Source organism: Scomber scombrus, chromosome 7 (genome assembly GCF_963691925.1).
Source record: "Scomber scombrus chromosome 7, fScoSco1.1, whole genome shotgun sequence".
In the NCBI taxonomy this organism is placed as follows: Eukaryota; Metazoa; Chordata; class Actinopteri; order Scombriformes; family Scombridae; genus Scomber; species Scomber scombrus.
The window spans coordinates 17,715,568-17,734,992 of NC_084976.1; the positions used below are offsets into that span (position 1 = coordinate 17,715,568).

Below are 19,425 nucleotides of genomic sequence, written 5' to 3' on the forward strand. Positions count from 1 at the left end.
GGCAGCAGCAAGCCATCCATCACAAGGAGATCAATAAAGTAACCTAACCTAACCTAAGTTACTGAACCATGTAGATGCTGATGTCTGCTACCTGGAACAGCCTGCATCACAGCGTTATCCTGTTTGTACAATTTGAGCTTCAACAAAGAGATATCATTTATTTTTCGGAAATGTATAAAGGGGTGTAGCTGAGCTGTTACTTACTCTCCTGTTTTCCTTTAACATGTAATAATGTTCCTGAATTCACAACTAAATATGACAAATAGAGGCCTGAACAATCCAGCTGGGTGTGAATGTGTTAACATGTCCCCAAATGGAAAAACATACAGCAGTGTATCGTCACATCAGCCTGGGTGATTTTTTCCTGTGCACAATGCCTATCAGGTATGATGAACAAAAACAATTCTGCCACAAGAGATAAGAACGCAAAACAACAACAACACAGGCACCTAATCGTGCAGTTGCAGGTTCAGTGAATGGCATTTTGGCACACGCTCTGTTTCTCTAATTTAACAGCTGATGCAAACATAACAGTATAGTTATGAAACATGTGCTGCTTTATTTTCCAAAGGGTTCGCACAGGACGGATAGTCTTGCATTGGTAGGCCTGCTGTATCTCCACTCCTCGCAGTTAAGAGAATACTACGCTTGCCAGAGTGTCACAAAAAACAGAATTGTATGCACCCTGTGTGTAAATAAAGAAAAAGCTAGGTGGTTTATAGACCTTTTTCACAGGAAATAGTTAATTATAAATGAGAGCACAGTTTAATTATTAACATTTATGATTTAAGGGCTCTAGTAAGCCATCATGCCAAGTTATTACACACCCTGACAGTGGTAAACCCAAACCCATAGTAGGTTTTTTTTCAGTTGGAGCTATGTTTTTATAGCTGTAAAATGTCACAAAGTATGCCTCGCATCACAGCAATTTGTTTGTTAGATATGAAAAATGCAAAGCTGTAATTAGACCTCACCTTTTAACAAACACAAGCCTGCCACAGCAGATACTTCTCCTTAAATCCTCATCAGAATTATTAAAAATTAGATTAACATATTCATCAATCAAACTTTATAGAACTAAATATTTTCTATTCAAGTGCTCTTATCAAGGTCAGTAGGCTGTGAATCAATGTGAACTTCCTCCTACAGCGAACCTTTCCAGTGAAGCTGGCTGATCTTCCAGAGAAATGGAGGCTTCATACAGCCTGTAAACATGTGCTTTAGTGGGCAGAGAGCCTACAGAGAATAAAAGGCAAATGCACAAAAACAATGAGAACTTATGTGTCCTGAAATGTGCAAAAACTAGTCTACTACAGAATCTACGGTATGCAAAGTAGCTAATTAATAGGACTAATTATTAATTTAATTATAATAAAAACAATAAATCTAGACTTAATAGTTTTATATTTTTTAAGAAGTCTTCATGAGACCATGATGAAGACTGTTGATACACCCTGGTCTGCTTGATTGCTTTAAGAATAAATTCATAAGATTATTTCACCTGAAGACAGACTGACTTAGTTTTTTTCCACCACTTAAGAATAAATATCAATCGACTTCCTGGATATTTATCTTTTGTTCACCTGCTCTACTCCACTAAAGAGCACTTGTCATTTGAGCCAACAGAAACATGCAGCACTTCCTCCTTCTGCTGTAAACTCAATAGTTTTATTGATGCTAAATTTAAATGCAATTGAAAACAAAGATCTATTTTGAGAAGTACAGTCACAGTGTGTTTTTTCCCCCAGTGAATTACAGTATATACCACCGTCATCTTCAACTCAGCAGTCTAACAAATCATATTAAGTACCATTTTCCAGTTTCACAGAAAAGAAAAGGGGAGAAACAATACAGCGAAATGTGAATCAGTCATATTTCCAACTGATTGTTTAAAACGTATATACAAAATCATCTAAAGACTCAAAGACAATCTAGAAATGTTTAATACAAACACTTTACAAAAATCATTAAGATAGCAAGTCAATTATAAATAATTTTTAAAACAATTTTAAGGCATCGTAATGAAATTACAGTTTGTTTTAGTGTCTTCATATAAAGGAATGCATAGAAATTGTGCAGCTTCTACAGATGATACAATTCAGACATATTTTGGCCATTATTTTTGCTCTAAAAGTGGAAAACCACTTTTATGTGTGGTACTCAAAAACTCTGACCTCAAAGTTTCAAACAGAATCTAAAGCCCAACGGGGTTTTTTTTTTTTTTTAACCTTTATCGAGACCCTGCTCAGGACACAGTGAATAGAGAATAAAGACTTACTAAGAGGACCAACATTCAAACTCACTGTTTATAATTCTGTACCAGGAGACTTCACAGGAAGTAAACTGTTTCAGACTATCGTCAGGCACAGGAATGACATGTTCATAGCTAAAAAAAATACAAAAAATATATTGTTGTACATAAACAAAAGGCAAATTTCCTTCAGTGAGAAAGATTATAGTGTTGCATTGCTTGTAGTTTTTTAATCACTTGTATGCACTCAGTGTCAGCATTTGGTCCATGTCTTTCAATAATTTTACAACATTTTTTTGTGTTTGGTGGGGTAATGATTCAACCGCGAGTATTATTGTTTAATTTATGTAGAGTTCAGTCAGTTGAAGAATACATTTCTCAGATGTACATGTAAACTGTCCACACCAATAACTTACATTATTATCTTTGAATATGCAGTCACAGCCAGACTTGGCAATGTTATGTACAGTACTTAAACCAAAATCGTGACCCTGAAATGGTTTGACACCATTTGTACCAAAATAAAGAGGTATTTTTTCTGTTTCCAATTAATCCTTTTTTACTCTCTTTACTACAGTACTGTGCGTGGTAATTTGTTTTTCTATGCTGGAGTATCTTTTGTTTGGTAGTGTACTGCATGCATTCATTGGAGTTCTTCCAACTGTACTGTGTGCGTTGCAATGTGAAGGGAACAGCCCTAAAATACTGAGGATGTTTTGTTTCCTTCCATTCAGTCTTGTGTGGAAAATGATTCCTGTACTAACCTCTGCCAGGTCATTTAACTCCCAGGTCATTGTATACCTCCCTTATTGTCTTTAGTGCACACCATTCTGCCTCCTGGCTTTAATTTACCATTACTCATTTTTCCATCCCCTGGCAGTGCTATGTTTCCCCACCCTCATCCCATCCCTGAAATGCTGCTTTAACAGGAGCTGGTCTGGAGGTTACTCTCAGTGAGAATGGAAGTGATGGAGGAGGGGTCATAAAAGCTGTCATCATCATCTGAGCTGAGGGCAGATGAATCCAAAACTGGGCGCAATGCTGCCTGGGTTTTCCTCCTGCAACAGATAACCATCATCATACTCATTATTGTCATTATCAGCTGCTGAAACACTGTTTTCAGTTTGTTTATAAATAAATTCTAGTGCCGTCAGGTATTTTAATCTTTATTGTTCACTATTCTGCTCAGCCCCACAGTCATCAAGAATCATACTGAAAGTGGTAGTCACAGTGCTCCCTCTGCTGGTGATGAAAGGGAAAAATATGGATTTTGTTGGTTCTTGTTGGAGCGTGTCTGGAAATTAATTTCTCCTGTGGTGCATGAGTAATGTGGCATTCTAGTTTAATGAAATACCTTTTCACACGTGGGTGGTGGCTGATATGTGTTACACTCATCACAGTGAGAAATACTGCACCTCAGGGACACTGTGTGAATATCTACCAGCTGTCTGTAAATGTGTGTAACAGCAAAGGAATCTACGTTCACTTGTAATAGCGTCATTTACATGCAGGTTTATTCTTTCTGACATAAGGAGGAGGAGATGATGCCTCATACTCTCTCTATCTCTCACACACACACAAACACACCGCTTTGATAATCTTGCTGCCAGGAACTGGCTTGCTTAATCGTTACCAAAAGCTCACACAGTAACAAATCGGATAAGAAACAAAAATGGAGGCAAAGCAAAGGGAACGCTTACTTGAGTTCAGTTTCTAGAGCTGTGACTCGTGTTTGCAAGGCCTCTTTGAGCTCCGTCTGTTCCTCCATGTCTCTTTGAGCCTTTCTCTTCAGTCCATCTATCCTTTCCAACTCTGTCTCTCCTTCATCCACCTGCCTCTTAAGAGCCTTCACTCTCAGAGACAGCTGCAACACAGGATAATGTGTTTGATGTTGTCTCAGAGTAAAAACAAATACTGACAGGCAGAACATGGTGAATGTGTGTACCTGGTCTCTCTGTTCAACATGTGTGTGTCTCTCCTCATCCAGCATCATGTTAAGTTCTTTCAGTTTCCTCTCCAGACGACGTTGGGACGCCAACATAGAGTTCTTCTCTCTTTATATAAGAAAAAAAGGGCATGTCAGGCCTGTAAGCACACTAATGACAACAATTGTTTTTCGAGAATATGCTTGTTATATTTCATTGTTTAAATTATCAGACAAATATCACCAACAAAGTCTATTGGCCATGTAACTTGGCCAATAGACAAATATTAATATTATTAATATTAATATTAGTATCTACCAAATTTCACAGGGATATTTTTGGAAAATGTGATCCAGAACAAAGATCTATTGGAATGCAATATGTTTCATATCTATTATACAGCAGTTTGTTGCACTGTACCTCTCCTCACTCCGTAGGCTGTCTTCAAGCTCTTGGATCTTGCTTTCCAGCTGGGAGACCCCTGCTGAGGAGCGAGACTGGCCCTCCATGTCGGCCACACGACTCCTCAGCTCCTTCAGCTGCAGGGACAGAAAAAAAAGCTTAATGCTGTATTCTTTCAAATGAAGGTACAAAAGTGTATTTAGGCAGACTGTTGACATTAATTAATGATGAATCGCAAACGACAAGAAACATGTGTGCATACTTGTCTCTCCATGGCGTTCTTATCCAACTCCAGGTCCTGTTTGGAGGACCTTTCCTGCATGAGCTCAGAGCGGAGCTGATCGATCTGGTCTCTGCTTCTGGCCACTCGGTCTGTCAGCATGTCTACACTGCTTTTCTCCTCCTCCAGCTCCAATTCAAATCGCTTCAGCTTGTCCTGACACACAAAAAATGAGATCAAATGTATTAGGTGCTCAGAAAGGAGACTTATTCAGCCCCAGTGAGAGGCTAGATGGTGGAGTCTGGATGTGTAAGTGTGTATTTATTCTTGATCTTTCCCACTTCCAAATCTTTGATTCTGAGAATGCACACAGCAGACAAGTTTTAGCAAAAGCATCTACAAATGAATTGCGCGACATTGCTTCCATCAGTGTCCGACCTGTTCAAATTAAGCATATATGCAGACATTGAGCGTATGTAAGGCACTTTTGAACAGCAAAACATGCATATTTATTCTAATTATTATAATCATTATGAACTGGAGAGTGTTACATCATAACGTCATTTGCTTGATTTACCTCATATAGTTCATAATTAGGAAGTAAAACATAAGCAAAACTGTTTGGAAATTTGTACAGATCCATACTGATAATATACTTAATGCAGAGCAAAGCTATCATGAGACAAAGAAAGCAAAGTTAAAGCAGACAGCTGAGAGACCTGTAGTCATGGTTTGTTCTCCAGGAGACAAGCATATGTATCTTACCTCCAAGATGCGAATCTCCCGAGTTTTCTCATTGTGGCTGTTTTTGCTGGTCTCTACCTCTCCCTCAAGGTGGCGCAGTCTGTTGGTGAGAAGCTCTTTATCCAGCTGGTGGTTGTCTCTCTCCTCACACACAAGCAGGAGCTCCTTCTTCTGTCGTGATATCTAGTTAGATCCATAAAAATATTAGAAACAGTCACGCCAGACTGAATGTTCACCATGAGAAAAATGTGTTTTCGATGTTATATCACGCAGATACATGAATACTCTCGGTCAAGCATGCACCATAAATATCATGTATGAATGTGTCACAACTGTTGGAAAAAATTCAGACCGGACATAGTTTTCATAATAAAAACAAAAAACAGGCCGAGCAAGTGAATAAGCATGTAAACAAACACTCACTTCGTCCTCTAGTCTCTTTAGATTTAGATTGCTTCTTTCCAGTTCAGTCTGAGCCTCGTTTCCTTGACGTTGAACCTCCTGCATGTCCTTGCGTACTTTTTCTCTCTGCTCTTCCAGCTGAAGCCTGAGAGCCTGTGTCCCCTCTCTTGAGGATAGGGTCAGAGACTCACACTGACAAGGAGACATGGGAGGAGAGAGGACAAACCGGATAAAAAAAGGTTGAATTTATTTGTGTTCATTAGTTTTGTGATATGCAGTAAGGATGCTCCAGGCTGTGCAGGCTTTCATCATTTACGAAGGTCTTACCTCTTTGTTGAGTTTCTCCAGAGCTCTCTCCTGCCGTTGCTTGATCTCTTCCAACTTATTAATGGTCTGTTTAAGTGTCTCTTTTTCTTTCTCTGTGTCCTCCAAACGCAGGTTAAGCTCATGGTGCTCCTGGCCCAGTTTAGAGGCTTTTCTCCTGGCCTCATCAAGCTCCGATCTCAACCCTCTCACCTCAGTGTGGAGGGCAAGCTCTGCCTCTGAACTCTCTGTGGTGTTGGTCTGCAGCTGAGCCTGAGGAAATCACAGGGGTCGGCCAGTTTTGTATGTCAACAGCTTTCTAACACACTGAGTGTAACACAGTTTATGACAGTGCAGTGTGTGTGAGTATGCAACCATACCTCTAACCGTGACAATTTCTCTTTGAGACGTCTGTTGGCCTCCTCCTGCTCCTGCTTGGCATCTTCTAGTGATTTATGGTCCACCTGAGCTCTGCTCAGATGTGTATTACTGGCCTCCAGTTCCTCCTCAGCCAATGAAAGTTTTTCTTTGAGGTGGTTAGCTTCGCTACGTGCCTCGTCAAGCTTCTGCTCTAGCTCCGAGATGATGGTTGGGTCTGGCAGCTATAGGCAGGAAAACAAAAATTAAAGATGATGGAGAATACGTAATGCACATAAATTAAAGAATTCTATCAAACTATTATCAACTATATATACAGAAATTCCACCATCCTAACTGAAGTCAGAGTTACCACATACACATCATTAAACTTTTGTTGTCCTTGCCGTTGTTAAATGTCAATGAAGTCAGCATCAGGATTTAGGATGCGGTGGTCCCTCTCAGTGAAATTAAACTCACCCGTTTGTTTTTTTCCTGTGCCTTCGCAAATTCATCTTTGGACCTCTGCAACTGGTCTTTTAGCCTGTCAATCTCATACTTGAGTTCTGCCTCTTGACTCTGGTGAGATTTTTTCATTGATATGACCTCCATGATCTTTTTATCAAACTCTGTCCTGTGTTTCTCCACCTCAGACTTGGCCTTCTGCAGATCAGCATTGCAACGCTGGAGCTCCTAAACAGAATTATGAACAATGTGTTTCAATACAACATTTCCTTTTTTAAACAGGAGATCAGGTAATTTACGTGTTGCTTTAGTGATCATGTAGGGCTGAGTTTGTGTTCACTGCACCTGGTGAAGAGTCTGTGTGTGGCTGGGGTCTGGTATCTGTTGTTTCATTGTGCTCACTTTCTCTTGGAGCTCCTTCAGTTCCTCCTCAAAATCTTCTTTCTCTAAACGGGCTTGCAGGAGTCTGAAAAATGAGGACACACAGTTTATCTAAACAAACTGTTCCACATAGCATAACTGTTGGATTATATGATCATCGGCCATTGGATTGTGTGGGTTAATCATCACACATTACATAACAAGCAAATAAGTCATTCATTAGATTTTCAAACAGGAAATAAATCAACATTACCTGTTACTACTTAACAATCAGACATATTGACAGAAAACATCTATAATATGTTTTGTGCTAAACACAGATATATAAGACCATCCACAGCTTATATTCCTTAACAGTGAACACAATAAAGATGTAAACAGCCAAATGTAAAAAGGTCATCTGTTGAAGCTCTGATGTACAGCAACATTTCTGCTCAACCAAAGGACTAAGTTTGAAAAAACACAGCTTTACACCAGTCAAGAATTGAGTCTGCAAGTGTGGATGGCCTTGAAATTACAGCGAGACAGTTATTAGTACAGCTAGCCATATCTATAGATCTGCATGTCTAAACACAAAACACTTTTCAACTGGTCACTCTCACGGTGTTTCAGGTCTGCTGGGTGTCTCTCTGACAGAGAGAGAGAGAGAAACATAGACCGGGTAGAATGAAAGAGAAGAGACGGACACAGATTATTAGTACAGTAGGTGCAAAGAGAAACAATGTAATGAGGATGACAAAACCCATGTCCAGGTAAGAACCTGAATCCCAAATGCAGGTTAACAATGATGAAAACATGTTGTATGACATGATGTATCAAATAACAATATGATGCCTTTTAAATGTCTGTAGACTCACTCTTGTTTAGTTGTTCGAAGTTCATCTCTGGTGGCATGAAACTGCTCCATCCAGTGGCTGCTCTCGTCTCTACAGTCTTCTAGCTGCTGCTGTAGAGAACGAACTGACGCGTTTACACGCAGCCGCTCAGACTCGATCCCTGCATGAGACTGAAATGCAAGACAGAAGAATGTCAAATTTGTTGCAATATATACAATTGGATAAAATAAGCACAATCAAAGTTGTATGGCCTCTCCTCATGAACTCACAATTCTCCTGGTTTCACACCTATACTTAAAGTCCGCTTCATGGACCCTTCAGTCATCTTTGGTATTGTGGCCTATTACATGATGTCATCTTATCAGCAAAACCCCAGTTTCCCCCATTCCTAGTTAGCTTTGTATGCACCGATATTGTATTCCTTTTCATAATGTGCTATATATATGTACAGTATGTATACAAAATGTGTTGCAATGAGATGCTCTACAAACTGAAGTTTTGGTAAATCACTCTAAACAGCCAGCTAAACAGACAGCTAAAAGCCAAAATACAAATACTTTTCACTGTAAAGGTCAAAATTGCTAGCATGAAAAGGTGGTTTGTGTGGAGCAGGTACATAGTTCTGCTTAAAGGTTCTGTTGTTGAGGAACTGGTTTGCCTACTTTGCCTCCACATTAAAACCAACTCAGGTGTAAGTGATGCTCAGCAAGCTAGTGCAAGTGTGTGTGTGTGTGTGTGTGTGTGTGTGTGTGTGTGTGTGTGTGTGTGTGTGTGTGTGTGTGTGTGTGTGTGTGTGTGTATACCTGAGACACCTGGTCCATGCTGCCCCGGAGTTTCTCCATGTCAGCACTGTACTGCTCTCGGAGGACCTCCATCTCTTTGTCGTGTGTGGCCACCTCCTCCTTCAGAGCTCCTTTTAGAGCTGTTAGCTCCCTCTCTCTCTGTCTTAATGTCTCCTCCAGCCTCTGTTTCGTTTGGCAGAGCTCCATCACCTGTGCCTGGCAAGACATCAGGTCCCGCAAACATATACAGTATTAACATTTACACAAACCCTGTATCACTTTTCTAAAGGGGAATTTAGGCTGTATATATGATTCCACACTATAAAAATAAAAATCTCAAGAAGCAATTTTTAAATAATCCAGTGGTGGGTTGAGATAATTTATCTCTATATGCTGTGTTTTTTGTTATTTCTGTTTTACCGTCTTGTTGCCGTTATCTCTTTTTAGCTCATCCTGAAGCTCAGCCAGATGGTCCTCCATCTCTCTGACCCGGGACTCTGCATTCTCTCTATCCATACGCAGCTGAGTAAGCCTGTGAGGAAAAAAGGACATATAGACTAATGAACGATTCTTTGAATTCAAGTTACTATGGCATACTTGTTTGGCCTTGTGAATGAGTAACTGTTTGTTTAGTTAAACTGTGGGAGTATATAATTGAAAACAGAGTGAGTTTGTCACTCACCCCCCCCCCCCCCCCCCCCACACCAACATTCACAGACAATGGTACCATGGCCCCTTCCTGATTTCCTTTCACTGTGTGTTTGAGTGTGTATGTTGCCCTCACTCCGATTGTGTTTCATTTAATTCCTTCTTCTTCCTATCCAGCATCTCCCCGAGTTGCAGATTTTCATCCAGACAGGACTCTAGCTCGGCTTTTAGAGCAGGATCTGAATTGCTAGCAGAACCCTGCAACACAAGCAGACACGATGAATAAATGAGAGCGTTGAAATGTGAGACATTAGGAAGCTCTGGTGGCATAAACAATGAGCTTTTAGGAAACGGTAAAGCAGCCTTGCATTTGCCCACCGATCAATATGCATAAGGGATTAAGTTCTTAAGAGCTATTAAAGATTAAGACCTGCCCAACTTCTTTAAACCACCATATAATGAGTCATTATTGAAGTTAGATTATTGTGTGTGTGCACCTCTGACCAGGCCAGAGGGCTTTAAGGATTAATCTGAGGATTAATCTGAAGCACACTCCAAGGAAGGCCCAGCCCTCCTGGTTAGATAATTTAGAAAGACATAAAACACTGAGGAGAGTATCCTTTCTTACAACCAACAGCTATTTTCTTTCAATTGATAGTTGCTGTTCTCACTTCGAGAAGACGTGGATAAGTGTTTATGTGCAGTATTGAATGTGCTCCATGTAATTAGAGCTAAGTGTAAGTGGCAGGTTACTCTCTGAATGTTAACATCCTCTTGTGGCATACACTTCCAATTAGCCAACTGAATTTAGAGAGGCTTGGTGGATCAACAAAAGCCCCAAAACATCACATCACAGTCTGAGCATGTATTATTATGTTATATTTTGACAACATATTGGAATTGCAAGTACGGTGTAATGCTACAGAGAACAAACACATTATGTGCAATTTATTATATAAAAAATCTCCCATATCCACAAGAGAAAAGTACATGAAATGTCAGCACTGCTAATAAACTCATATGTATTCTAAGTGTTATCTTTCAACCACCCTCCCTCTTTGCTCCACTTACTCTCCTTTCCTCTTGCAGAGCAGTCTGTAGTCCAGCCACCTTTCTCTCAAGTTCCCTCTTTTCTCTCATCCAGTCCCCGGGGCTTTCATTGGGCTGGTAAAGATAGGAGTGTAAGATCATGTGTCTTTATCAGCTGTGCAGAAAAGTAGAAGAACAAACCCTCCACAGATTTAGAGATTTTCAAAATAAAGACAAACCTTTAGGTTCTGAATCCTCTGAAAGATGACCTTAACTTTGTGCCTGATGACAACATCGCTGTCGTTGGTCCTGAGGGAGAGTTAAAAAGGTCATCACAGCTAAGTTACAGTTAATGTGCTGTAATAATGTTTTGGCATTTCAATACTGCTGTTGTTTATGCTAAACCATTAACAGAAGGACAGTGTAGAGGTCCATACCCTTCTTTCAGGATGTTGTATATCGTCTGTAAGAGCTGCTCCTCCTCGCTGCTCATCTCTGCACTCTGAACCTGGTCCAGCAAAAGGTCAGGGGTCACCTTAAGACATAGATCAGAAAACTACTCTTGCAATGCTGCATGCACTGTGATGTTTGGAGCTTACTGAAAATCATCCAGATTTTATTCTTACTTGTGCCTCAGTCAAACTGGCCTTCGGTGTCTCCATAGCAGCATGTCTACCTGTTGAAGTCCACTGATTAGAGGAGACTCGAGGAACTTGGGTGAAAGCACTCTGGCTGCGTCCCAGGCTGCTGTGAGTTGAGGACAGAGGTGAGGTGAAGTGGGGGTTGAGGCGAGGAGATGCAGCTCGGGGATCCTGCTGTGGAGGAGAGACCACTCTCTGCTGACCTCCAGTATAACCATCAAACCTGTTTTCTGGTCTGTTGCCAGCAGTCTGTCTGTGAGGAGAGTGAAGCTCATTTGTTTGTTGAGGAGGGTTATGGTAGGACTGACTGCCCCTCACTGACCCATTGTGCGAACCATCCCAGATATTCCTCTCCGTGTCCCCCTCTCTGACAGCAACACGCTGAGCTGGCTCTCTTTCTCCCCTCACTCCTATTCCTCCGTCCAGATTCCCATAGCTACCAGACTTCCCATCCCCTGGTGGCCTAGACAGCTGAAAATCCTCATTGCCTGCCTCTTCTTCTCCCTCCCTGTCCAGCAATGATCCATGGGACTGAGCCCGGCGTAGCTCCCCTCCCTGGCCTCCTCCTCTCTCTACACCTGACCCCTGTGTTCCCGGCTCAGCCCTCTCTCTCCTCCGGGGAAGGCTACTGTAGCCAGAGGAGTACTGGGTCTTGAGTTGGACCCCATATGAGTCTCCCTTCTGTCCATCTTTAAGGACCACATAGGGCTGGCCATCAATACCCTGCACTCTGACCGCCACACCATATTTGGAGCTGGCTTGAGTTTTGGGCTTTGGCTGGGACCCAGACCACTGGCTGCTGTTGTCACGGAGGTTATTGATGAAGCGGATCTGGACACCGTGGTCCACCGGGGTCTTCCGATCTGAAGATGGTGCGCTCATGCTGCAAACACAAAGAGAGCAGGGTAAATAAAAGGGTAAGCAAGGATGGAGAGGGGGCGGATAAAAAGAAGTAGAGCTGGAACAAACCAAAAAAAACATTTTAGGCTGTTTAACTTTCTCTGATGTGAACACTTTTTAGCTTCTGTAGTCAAATAGTACCTGACTATTTTTCCTTTGTGGACTTTTGGTTAGGACAAAATTAGCATTTTTAGGTCAACATCTTGGGCTTTGGGAAACAGTGATTTTCACTATTTTCTGACATTTTAAATGGTTTAATCGAGAAAATTTTAGACAAAAAAATAACAATAATAAATAACAATAACAATCCTAAAAATAAAGAAACTATTGACTGCTTTGCTTCATGTTAACTTTTGGCTAGTAGTCTACTACCCAAAATGTTAACTATATAATCCTAGTTCACACATTTTGTCTCATTGCACTCATTACATTTATTTGGCATATCATTTTGTCTACAGCAACTTTTTCCCCCCACAAATACAAACAGTATTGGATTAAGAGTCATGCTCAAGGACACTACAACATGCGGACCACCAACCCTACAATTAACCTACCTGCTTTACTACCTGAGCTAGAGCCATACCTTAAAAGGTCTGACCTGGCATAAGAACATGACACAACACAACAAAAAGATTCTGCACGGTTTCGGGTCATATTTGCCCCCAAACAATACGAATCACAGAGAAAATGAAAGATGAAATTAATAGTCAGAAACATTTAAACCTATTTTCTCTTAATAAAATCCCACAAATTAAGAAATCAAGCCAACAATACCTAGAGACTCGTCAGCAAGCAACCCTGAGATGTAAAAAACTTGTTGGATAAAAGCAGAGATGCAGCCTTGCTATGAGCTAAACACGGGGACACAGATTTATACACATAGTAACACTTAGTTTAGGCTCTTGACTGCTTCTGCGGACTTTGGCCTCACTGCGCTCCATTAGTCATTAACCTGAAAGCACACACCCACATATCACTTTCCCCTTGTGACGACCAACTGAGCCTTTCCCAACTTTTGGAAACTTCCCAGACAGATACCAAGCCCATTTTGCCACCTCAACAAAAACTTTGACAGCTTTAATACAGGCGGTTACCATAGAAACCACTCAAAACCTTTTCATTCTATCATTTCTCGACTTGTTTGGTTTTTCTCGACTCCCTCTTACTCCCCTTTGCTATTCTCTGACAGCCTCTGATAAGAAATACTGAAACTCTTTCTCTTAAATTGCAGCTGATTACACCTGCAGTATGTGAAGCTTTTAGCTTAAAGTCGGTTTTATTTATCTGTGCCGGTTATATAAAGTACTGAACATTCCTGGTCTTACATCGACCGACTGATCATGCTGCGTGTTAGGTCAATTTGTAAGATCACATTCCCATGTCATAACACAAATAGTATGGTTCATTACACAGACTCACATAACTATTACAACACACCCTCCTGACTTCTCTGCTCCTGCAACTCACACTTCCTCTCCATGGCTTTCCAAGGTGAGAGACAGACAGAAAGGGAGGGTGAAGTGGGAGAGAAAGAGAGAGCGAGAGAGAAGGAGAAAAGAAAAAACACACCCAGCTTTTTTTCTCTTATCAGCAGCTTGTGTGATAAACTCCAAAGTCAAGCTGTTTCTGTTTGCAACCCTCCTCCTCCTCTGACACACAAAGGCCTGACTAAAAAGTAACCATCAAACAGATAACACTCATACATTACTGAAAGCTTACACCCACATTTTTATATTTCCATACAGATCGTGGAAGCTGTGCAACGCAGCCAAAAACAAACAGCAGAATAAAATACAGTCAAGCAAAGTGAGCCAAGAGTTAAAATATTGTGCTGCCTCGCCGTGCAAGTGAGCGCTAACACATAGAATAAATTCAGAGCGAGAGCAGATGAAGATAAACGCCTGGTTTGGCAGCGAACCAGGCGACTCGACGTGAATGACCTTTGAGGATATCTGAGTGTTCGTGGCGTGCGTACGTAGCGTGCAGACAGACCTGCTCATCAGACATGCACAGTTAGTCGATGCTTTTCCACCCTTTGGGAACCACAGAGGAAGCACTGTGTCACGACGCATCTGTGCAGTTGAGCGTGAGGTCTGCAGCCCACCATCTTCACACCAAGGTCAAGCAAACACGTAAAGCACTGACAAACGGGCCACAGACACGGCAGCAGGATACGACGTCCGCTGGTTTAATCTGTAGAGTCTGTGTGGGGCGAGCTTACCTACAGATAGGAAGTGTTATTAATATAGTTAGGTAGTAATGACACAGTCTCTCTCTCCATGCATCTGTTCATCTATGTGATTTTAGTGCCATTAAATGACATCACTAAGGAGGGAAGCAGTTCCAGCTCGAAGAGGGACAGGGGGTGAGGGGGAACCCGTCCTATTGTCCAGCTGATGTGGGGCGGAAAACGAGGGCAGCAATTCTGAGAATGCCAAAACTATCCCCCCCTTCTCTTTCGTTCCCTCCCTTAAACTGTCCGATAATTACAATAGTTTGTTTCATTACTGACCTTTTTTGTCCCCATGTACCCCCACCACCCCACCGACCCCCTTTTTAAGGTTACTCTCCAAAGCTCATCCTAACCTCTCTAAAATAAAAATCCTTTTCCAGGTCGAATGTAGGTTATCAAACAGGTTCTTCTTTAATCTGTGAAATTATACAGTACCTGTGCTCGGAAATTAGCACGTCACATCTGATGTTATTGCTTTGTTTGGAAGTAGAGCCCGACCGATATATCGGACAACTGATATTGACCTATCACAGATATATCGGTATTGGCGAATGTGCAGTCCGATATGTGCCAATATTCTTTTTTAAGTTATATAAGCAGCCTTTTATATATACTTTTTTTTTTAATTCATAGTTTATTATAATTATTGAATTCTCAGTGAAGATCACTGCTTCAGTGTTTGATAACCACATTTGAGGAATCATTGCTAAAATGTGTGTTTATGTAAATATTCTGTACATGTAACATTATCAGCCAGTATATTGATATCAGTATTTTTTTGCTCCCTAACATCGGCATTGGCCCCTAAAACCCAGTATCAATTGGACCCTATTTGGAAGTAAACACTTTTATTCTGTAGAGCTGAAATGTTAAGTGATTAATCTGCTAGTCAATCGACAGAATATTGACCAGAAACTATTGCTGTAATCAATCATTGTTGAACATTTTCTAGTTCCATTTTGAGGAATTGCTTTTCATTTATCTTATTTAACAGTAAACTGATTATTTTTGGGTTTGTAATTGTTATTCTTCACTACTCTCTGATATTCTGCAGACCAAATAGTCTTTAAGTGAGAATTGGAAGATTACTCAATTGATCATGAAAATAATTGTTATTACAGCCCTACTGTTCCTTTATAAGGCTACAGGCTCATAAGCAAAGGCCCAGACTTGTATCATTAATAAGAAATGACTTTAGCCACAGACCAACTTTTTCAGGCTTGCTTGTTGAGCTACTGTAAGAGTGAAGCTGGTGTCTTTTGGATTGTGTTGCCAGTTTCGTTCGTACGTAAGGTCGAGCTGACGGGTCCTCTGCCTCTGGCCTCAAATTGAATTCTCGCACGGTAAATCAAATTGAAGCTGCTTCCCCTGTTAAGATTCAAGATGGAATGGAAAATATAATTAGGAGATTAGAGCGGGTCTGGAGAGATATGAGACAACAATAATGTGTTGAGTCATGAAAGTGCCACCGCTGACTCACTGAGTCAGCATCATTCATGTGATCAGATCATCGGTGTGGGCCGCCTGAAAACTGATGCAGCTACAAACGACAGCAAAGAATGAAGGTTATTTGAGTCTAAATTAATGTTGGAGAGTAAAAATAGTGTTGGAAGACAGCTGTCCTCAGGCTGGACATGCAAAGTTTTATTAGTGCAGCTAAATATGCAAATGTAGCCGTTCACCACAACAAACAGTATGTAATATTCAATACAGCATTATGTAAAATGCACAAAACATTCAGACGCAGCTAATGTTTGAAACTTGACTTTATCTCATTCATCGGATTTTTTTTAACTAATCCATAATTTAGATTAGATTAAATATTTCCAATGCTGATATCTTCAAATCGATAGGTATACTACAGGATGGAAATTCAAACTGCATCTGCTGAGGAAAACCATGAAACGTGGTCGAAAGCTCTGGAGAAAAACTCATAGTGGACTTTGATTCAAGTTTTTTTTTTTGCTTAACTGCTGCTTACAAAATAATTAATGTCCATGCTCAAATGTAATTTACAATGATATAAAAAAAGGGGAAAAGTAGCAAGTCATCGTTTCAGAATAACTGGAATTCCTGCTTGATAAATTACTTTAAATCGTTAATCAATTATCAAAATTCTGACTGACTGCTCAAATGATGACTAACTCTTGCAGCAACTACTTTACAACGTCCTATAAAGCCAACACTGACTTGTCATCATTACATTCTTGACATAAAACCAAGCCCTCATCTTCTCTCTCCTGTCACTGCTCAAACAAACAGCCATTTATTCCTCTTTTCATGTCCAAATTGGTTCATTGGCATAACAAAGAGAGGCTTCAGTGTTACCAAATTACACCATATTAAGAGCACATAAATACGCCCCTCCCTTTTCCCACATTCCAGACACTTGTTTCACTCTGCCGTCCTCACTTACATGGGCTGAGTGTTTGTTAGTGTGTGTGTTTGTGTGTGTGTGTGTGTGTGTGTGTGTGTGTGTGTGTGTGTGTGTGTGTGTGTGTGTGAGAGAGAGAGAAAGAGAGAAAGAGAGAGACAAATAGATTTATGGGATTTTATCTGCACACTGGAGTACAACTTCTGCTTGTATCTGTAACCATTGGACTAACTTGTATTACTCTGTCCAATAATGTTTCAAAACTGAAACTGTGTCATCATGGTCGGTCAGTCAGTTAGGTCAGTGTTATAATTACTGATCATCACGACACTTCAAAAACTATAATGCTGCACTTGTTTCTTGCTTGGTCATCATTTTCATCTAACTTAAGTGTGGTCTTGAGGAATACCTCTGCCCTGAAGACCAGTTTCAGTACATGTCAGGCTGTTTCATCAGTATGTTGCCTAGATTCAAAAGGTCTTAAAGGATTTTAAACATGGTAACATTAAGCCTGTGAATCCTCTCAGGTCTTTGTTTCTTAGTGCACAGTTTTTCCATAGACAAATTCCCCTGATAGTTCAGGTGTGCAGAGACTCAGATAATACTCTTTTGATCTTATGGTTTAATGTGTGTATATAAATCATTCCTGATTTCAGGTTTGAATTCGCTTAGCATTAAACTAATCTTTGTAAGAATCGTGTGGTAACCTTTATAACTTTAACAGCAGCATTTGCAGATATGTCTTACATTAGAGTTAACATCACAATAATAAGCAGATTCAGAAGTTGTCCTGAAGAAACGATGGCTAGGAACACTAACATTAGCTAATAATCAAGCTACACTGACACACAGAAAAGCCTCCTAAGGCGAAAAACTGAAAGAAAAGATTACAAAATCAACTTGAACACAAAAGGAAGAGTCACATAGCATCATAAAACCTCCAACAAAGAGCATAGTTAAGTGTCTGACAGGTCGTGTGTGTGGTTTAGCTGCCTGGCTATAACAAATCCAAAATCATACGTTTAAGTTACCTCTTTCGTTTTAACTTACTTCACTTGCTCCTCTTCGTCACTTCACCTCCCCCTGTGTTGATAACAATTTAAAATATATTCTCAGGACATCCAAATCTAACAAAATCCACTCAGAAAAAGTGGGTGGAAAACAACTCACAACGCAAATTAACACAGCAACAAGTTCATTATGCGGCGACTGCAACCTGTTACCTTTGTCGGGGATGTAACCGTCCCGCCCAGCACCGCCGCAGGGAGCGCTGTGATTGGTCCAACGCGTCGACGTAGGCGGGACCATAGATATTTACTAGGCTTACTATTGGTGTAATCTTTGTGTCAATCCTTCCCTCTGTTGACCAACATTATGACCTTAAATCAGGGTGAAAAAGCGGAAGTGTTTTCAGTTCATCTGAAATAAACATGAAAACACCGGGAAGACCTGGCAAACAAACAGTTTTCAAGACCAGTGATGGACCAAGGTTAATACAGACTGATGACCCTATGTATTTGTTTCTTCAAATTACCAGTAGATGGCGCAATTAACAAAAATCTGTGAAGCTCCGTTGTGCATGACCTCCAGTAATAGAAGTGACTGCAGATTGTTAGTACAGTGTCCCTGTCAAAAAGGAGTGCTGTTACTTTATTGACACTTACTCATTATCGGTGATTGTTGGGTTGTATTAATGTAATACTATCAGTGTTGGGGAGTAACATGTAAAGGCGTTACGTGATCCGTTACAGTTACTGAGAAAACCGTTACTGATGTAAATGTTGATGATTAGAAAGGAGGTTAAATCTGAAGTCAGACCTTTAATATTTTGCTCAGGAGGATGGTTTTTGCCCCTCATTTTTAAAATATATAAAATGTTACTGAATACGTATTGCAGTTTTGAATTCTTTGAAATCTAAATATTGTGTAATTAAATCATGTTGTGGACCTTCTTTGGAACACACATGGGCTTAAATTGTGTCACATTACCAGTCAATCCCATGCCAGACTTTTGACTTTTTTCATAAAATATATTTATTTTATATTCCAAAATCTACATGAACTAATGAATACATTTTCAAATGAGATATAAATCTTACTTTATAAGAAATAATCTACCTTATGCATGCCAGTATCCATGAAAAACACCTTAACTGAATCTGTAGGGCTTAATGAGAACACTTACCGTAACAGCTGAAAACATTTGTTAGAAAATTAGAAAAGTAATAAAAAAAACTATCAAATGTATTAAGTTACATTATACTTTTGATTAAATAATTGAAATAGTTACGTTACTTATTACATTTTAAATAGGGTAACTAGTAATATGTAACCTATTACATTTCCAAAGTAACCTTCCCAACCCTGGTGATATTTAGGTTGTTTCAATGATGCAATCTTCCACATGATTTGTTTGTGTCCATTATTCTATCATTGAATTTCTATTTGATTCTGATTTAGTCGTTTTTGGGGTTTTTTGATATTGGGTTTGTAACTCCTTACATTTTGTATCTCTTTGAGGTTTGAATGGGT

General features: G+C 40.2%; 2 protein-coding genes across 4 annotated transcripts in view; one reads left to right on the forward strand and one right to left on the reverse strand.

The window, feature by feature from the left end:
* slc50a1 (solute carrier family 50 member 1) overlaps positions 1-19,425 on the forward strand; it is a 390,175-nt gene that overhangs the window by 94,332 nt on the left and 276,418 nt on the right. The gene's annotated exons all lie outside the window — the stretch shown is intronic.
* On the reverse strand, positions 1,928-18,063 carry LOC133984108 (cingulin). Of its 3 annotated transcripts, none has more exons than XM_062423376.1 (20): positions 17,944-18,063; positions 11,372-12,269; positions 11,183-11,280; positions 10,985-11,054; positions 10,788-10,880; positions 9,853-9,974; positions 9,489-9,600; positions 9,090-9,284; positions 8,308-8,456; positions 7,415-7,535; positions 7,085-7,297; positions 6,628-6,849; positions 6,272-6,520; positions 5,966-6,136; positions 5,564-5,725; positions 4,841-5,014; positions 4,597-4,715; positions 4,197-4,305; positions 3,952-4,115; positions 1,928-3,309 (listed from the first exon to the last, which is right to left on the reverse strand). In XM_062423376.1, the coding sequence occupies exons 2-20, from the start codon at positions 12,266-12,268 to the stop codon at positions 3,174-3,176; spliced, it is 3,576 nt and encodes a 1,191-aa protein (XP_062279360.1). In that variant the 5' UTR covers position 12,269; positions 17,944-18,063; the 3' UTR covers positions 1,928-3,173. The 3 variants fall into 3 exon arrangements, with proteins under 3 accessions (XP_062279360.1, XP_062279361.1, XP_062279359.1); XM_062423377.1 differs by lacking the exon at positions 17,944-18,063 and adding an exon at positions 13,061-13,195 and having other exon boundaries at positions 11,183-11,253; XM_062423375.1 differs by lacking the exon at positions 17,944-18,063 and adding an exon at positions 13,061-13,195.

What these genes read in the sequence shown, in the direction of transcription:
- LOC133984108 (XM_062423376.1), bottom strand. Translation starts at nt 12,268, where the DNA reads ATGAGCGCACCATCTTCAGATCGGAAGACCCCGGTGGACCACGGTGTC. An exon ending in TACAACATCCTGAAAGAAGG is followed by an intron (nt 11,055 to 11,182) that starts GTATGGACCTCT and finishes ACTCTCCCTCAG; the next exon opens with GACCAACGACAGCGATGTTG. An exon ending in GAGATAACGGCAACAAGACG is followed by an intron (nt 9,285 to 9,488) that starts GTAAAACAGAAA and finishes ATGTCTTGCCAG; the next exon opens with GCACAGGTGATGGAGCTCTG.